Source organism: Haliotis asinina, chromosome 2 (genome assembly GCF_037392515.1).
Source record: "Haliotis asinina isolate JCU_RB_2024 chromosome 2, JCU_Hal_asi_v2, whole genome shotgun sequence".
In the NCBI taxonomy this organism is placed as follows: Eukaryota; Metazoa; Mollusca; class Gastropoda; order Lepetellida; family Haliotidae; genus Haliotis; species Haliotis asinina.
The window spans coordinates 7,581,412-7,586,434 of record NC_090281.1 but is presented as its reverse complement, the minus strand read 5'-3'; the positions used below and the strand labels follow the sequence as shown (position 1 = coordinate 7,586,434).

The 5,023-nt window shown below is 41.0% G+C and overlaps 1 protein-coding gene across 1 annotated transcript; it reads left to right on the top strand.

Annotated features, from left to right (window-relative positions):
• The first annotated feature begins 688 nt into the window (after positions 1 to 688).
• LOC137272234 (actin-1-like) lies at positions 689 to 4,517 on the top strand. The gene is made up of 2 exons (XM_067804593.1): positions 689 to 820; positions 3,375 to 4,517. The coding sequence occupies exons 1-2, from the start codon at positions 710 to 712 to the stop codon at positions 4,362 to 4,364; spliced, it is 1,101 nt and encodes a 366-aa protein (XP_067660694.1). The 5' UTR covers positions 689 to 709; the 3' UTR covers positions 4,365 to 4,517.
• Positions 4,518 to 5,023: the final 506 nt, after the last annotated feature.

The window sequence follows — 5,023 nt, the reverse complement described above, 5'->3', positions numbered from 1 at the left end:
TGATGACGACAAGCACATAACCACTAAACTACACTACTCTGCCCAGTAGTTTAAGGACTCGTTTAAAATGTCATCAAACGCCATGACTGCATGGGGTTTGAATAATTATGTAATCATTTCAAAATGAATCGGATGGTTTGTTGATTGCTTGTGGACAGCGTTGGGTGTTGTTCACTGGATTGCCATGTTCGTATGCTAGTGTGTGTGTCGTATCACTATACCCCTGAACGCGGCCGTAAACAAAAACTACGAATCGATCTGGGTCGGATACGAAAACCCGTTACCGCTAGTGAGATAGTGACTGAATATTGTTTTATGCCTCGTTCAGCAACATATCAGTCACGTCACCGCGATATATACAACAAATACACGCGTGGACTAATTCTGGACGTGAAGAGCTACAAGTTCTATATTAATAACTAGGCTAAACCATGTACAGAATGTCTTGAGGTCCTTCTGATCGCCCTCACACCATGTTTGTGACCTGACACGAAATACAAACTGGGAATTTCATGTCGCATCCTTGCTCTCATGGGATGAATATATTTGCATTTAATTATACTTTATTCCAGTCATGCTTATATGTATATTCCACACGCGCTGTGATTGTTAAATCAGGCTATGGACTTCATAACTGTATGAAGGGTCTGTTCATCCGTGATCACAGGCACAATCCATCTGTACAGTCTCTCAGCGTTGTGTTTGGACGATGGCTGCCACGCCCGTTGTTCTGTATAATGGATCGTACGAAATTAAAGGAGGATTTGCGGGGAATGACAGCCCAGCGGTCGTCTTTAAGACACTCGTAGCCGGTTCCCGGGTGAGTTTAAATAACATTTACATTCATTTTATGATGACCCAGTGGCACTGGTCACACAGTGGACAAACATTCCCATTGCTTTGTGATGTAAGGTTGTATCTGAGTCCTTTGGAAGAGAGGGGAGGTGGGGTAGCCCAGTAGCAAAAACGTTCACTCGTCACGTCAAAGCCCGCGGTTCGATTCTCCACATGGCTACAATGTAAGAGCCAATTTCAGGCGTCCCTTTCAGGAAAGCTGCGTAAACTAAACTCACTCACACACTCTACTGAATGGTTATGAACAATGTGTTATTACTGAAAAGACCAGTTAGATCCACACCACATACTCAATACCACTCTCTCGATGTCCTTACTTTAGATCTCTAATTGTGTCCCTGCTGTGATCAGCTGATTGTGAGGTCGAACCCCGCAGTCGTCCGATTTATTGTAAATTTGTGAGTTAGGGTAGTCAAACGTGTACTAAGTTTCCCTCTCGATATTTTGAATCGATGTGACATTACTAAAATTTGAGTAACGGGTTATTGGTCTGTGAAAAACAGGACGTGATGGATCTATAAGACATGGTAACCATCAGCTAAAAAGAGAATTGACAGTTCCCATATTTCATCTCACCATTTTGAAACTACTTCCATCTGGACGCTGTTTTCTATTACTATAAAACATACAGAGCTCCACAGTCCTCTATACAATCCAGCATTCATGTTATTAATGAAAGAAATGTGTTTGAATAGTCATCATGCTTGATTACACAATGCCATCATGTATGCGATAATTACTAACTCGACGTTCTAGTTAGGGAGGCAGACACAACTGTGAAACCTAAGGTTGTTATACTTTGACGCGGTTCTGGTACATCATCAAAACTGACCTTCCTCCCCGGATTATTGCTTAGAGATAGTTGGAATTAACATGCATAGAAATAGACGATTTATTGTGCAATAAAATCTCTATGTGAAAATGCACACAAAAATAATTGTATGCTCTACGCAGGAAGTCTCGAAATGTCACCTTACCGATAGACAGTTTATTATAAGCATTCGACACTCGGGTTGTTCTAACTTTAAACGTGTGGCTCATATTCTGTCATGTTGATGTTTACTGATGTTTACTCAAGCTAACCGTGTAACACACACACACACACACACACACACACACACATATATATATATATATATGTGTGTGTGTGTGTGTGTGTGTGTGTGTGTGTGTGTGTGTGTGTGTGTGTAATTATGTCTGATGTACTACCGTGGATGGTTTCGAGGAATAAATGAAGATGTCACATTCAGGAAAACGCTAACAGCCTCAAACAATTGGCCTTTTCGTCCAGAAATACCCGTAAATCGTTTACCTAGGGCCTAACTGAGCAAGGAGATGTATTCAACTTTTAGATAGCAACTTACTGTTTTCCATGACTTTTTGTATGGTATCTTTATTGAGAACTTTGACATTTTGCATCTCCCCATTTTTATTACAGCTTTTTAGCTCGCAATAGTTTCCACTACAGTTTGAACATTCCATGGATTTTTTAGAAGGGCACTTCTTCATACTCGACCGTATTTTGGCTGTCTGAATCTGAATTAACAAGCACTATCTAAATGCCCGACAAGTGTAATCTTCGAGGCACATTTTTGCACAATCAGTACGTGATGAGCTTACGCACTAACCAAGCGTGTTCAGCAGAAAAAGATCATGTTAATTTTACATGCTTAAGCTAACCGTGTAACAGAAAGTAGTAAAAGTTACAGCCAACTAAATCATTTTCAAAAGCATGTTTCAGCAAATAAGGTACATGCTTACACTGAAAAAAGCAAAGTACGGTAAATCACAGCCAGAAATACCCGCAGAACACTGACTATGAGAACAAGGACGTCGCATTCACGAAATATAGAAATTGTTATCCACAAAGGTTGTCCATAATATGCCAATTCTTTACAGATAAAGTCTAAAACTAACACAACGACAACACATCTGTTTATATGCACTTTTTTCCATGAAAAATGTGCTGATCTTCCTCATATCAAACGTTTAGTACATGACTATCAGTTCAGGAGTGGATCGTCACCAAGTCAGTGTGTTGGTCAGGATTCATTCCTCACACCCTTCCTGTGTCATCTAAGCCTATGAATTTTCCATCCTTAAACCTAACAGGAACTGACACAGATTTGAACCAATTAGACCGCAACTAACAAAAGAAGTAGGCACATCATTTGGTACACCAGCAAAGTATAAATGTTTAACTGATACTATCACTTTAGTATCATGAGTTTCGTAGGTTGTGGTGAGTGAGAACCATTACGTCTTTATCATTTACCAATGGACTATTCCATATAATCAAATATGTTTCTAAACCTGTGAAACGGATGTCATACGTTGCTAAGGTAGTAATAGCTTTGATGTGATTTCCCTTCACTTTGGATTGCTATAACAGTTTCAACCTGTCTGTATCAAAAGGCAAAATAGTGTAGCTTATAATACCCAGTGTACGAGTGCGAAGTAATAAGAAGAAACATCGTTCCCAGTAGAAGGACTTGGACTATACCTTTTCTTTGTTTCAGGGGTCCAGTGGAACAGGTGACGCGTTAGTGGGCAACGAGGTCGCTGCCAGCAGAGATGATCTTGAAGACGTACGGAGCGTCATCAAGGAAGGTCTGGTGACAGATGACCATGACATTGAGCTAGTGTGGAGACACGCCTACAGCCAATTAGGAGTCAGCCTTGAGGAGCATCCTCTTCTGCTAACGGAAGCTGTGGGCTGTCCATTTGAAACTAGACAGAGGCTGAGTCAGATATTATTTGAATCTATGGACGTGCCTGCCCTATACTGGGGGCACAACCCGGTTTTGGCTCTGCATTCATATAACTTGAAAACAGGTCTAGTCGTGGATTCGGGATATGATTCCACCAGTGTTATACCAATCAACAATGGTACGATGGTTAACGAAGCTATCAATGTCCTGGAACTTGCTGGTAAAGGTCTATCCAACTATCTGGAACACCTTCTGGAGAAGAGGTACTACTCCTTCAGCTCCTGGGCTCAGAAGTATCAGGCTGAACAAATGAAAGAAACGTTGTGCTATGTCAGTCTCGATGTACATGACGAGTTCAAGAAATTATCCACGGAATCAAACAACACCGAGAAGACCTTCAAGATGAAAGATGGTACTGTGATAGCTCTCAGGAAGGAAAGATTCGTCTGCCCAGAAGCACTGTTTGCTCCCAATCTGATTGGCTTAAATGGTCATCCTCTCCATAAGTTGATTCAGAATGCCGTGAGCAAGTCCGATGAAGATGTGCGACCTCTTCTCTACTCGAACATAATCCTATCAGGAGGTACTGCAGAGATCCCAGGCATCAAGGCGAGGCTGGAGGAGGAACTGAACACGGCAGGTACAAACCAGGATATCAATGTTACCTCGCCTAAATGGAGATATGCGGCATGGAAAGGCGGGTCTATGTTAGCTGCTGATCAGGAATTTGTGAAGAACGAGTTCCTCACTAAAGCTTCGTACGAAGAACATGGAGATAGTGTCCTCAAGCGCTTTTAATAATCAAATATAGAAGATACATATCTTACGTTACGTTATTTTTTAGCTTATGGCAGCACACAATCAAGGTACAAGCTGTATTATAGGATAAAGCAAATAATATAATACATTTGTAAAACAGTACCTTCCATAGGTTTTGCCATTTGTTTGTGAAACAATATTGGTAATAAATTAATTTCAGCATTGCTGCCACATGTTATCAATTCTCTGACAATGTCGCACGTTATACTACTTATAATTAAGCATGCATGGGCGGATCCAGATCCACATCCTTTCTCAAGAATATAACAGTAGAAATATTATCCATCGAACCATATCACTGGAATCACATGACACTATAATTCCTAATTTGCTGCTATTTCCAGCTAAAATGTATTCTCTTAATATATGTGTAGACCCGTGAAGCTCGGATAGAATAGGCCTAGCCCATAAATGCCATAAAAAGCGACTATGCTTGTCGTGAGAGGCAACTTAGGGAATCGGGGGATCTGGCTCGCTGACTTGGTTGACACATGTCATCGGTTCCCAATTGCATAGATCGATGCACATGCTGTTGATTACTGTATTGTCAGGTCCAGATTCGATTATTTGCAGACCGCTGCCATATAGCTACAATATTGTTGAGTGCGGCGTAAAACTAAACTCACTCACTCACTATC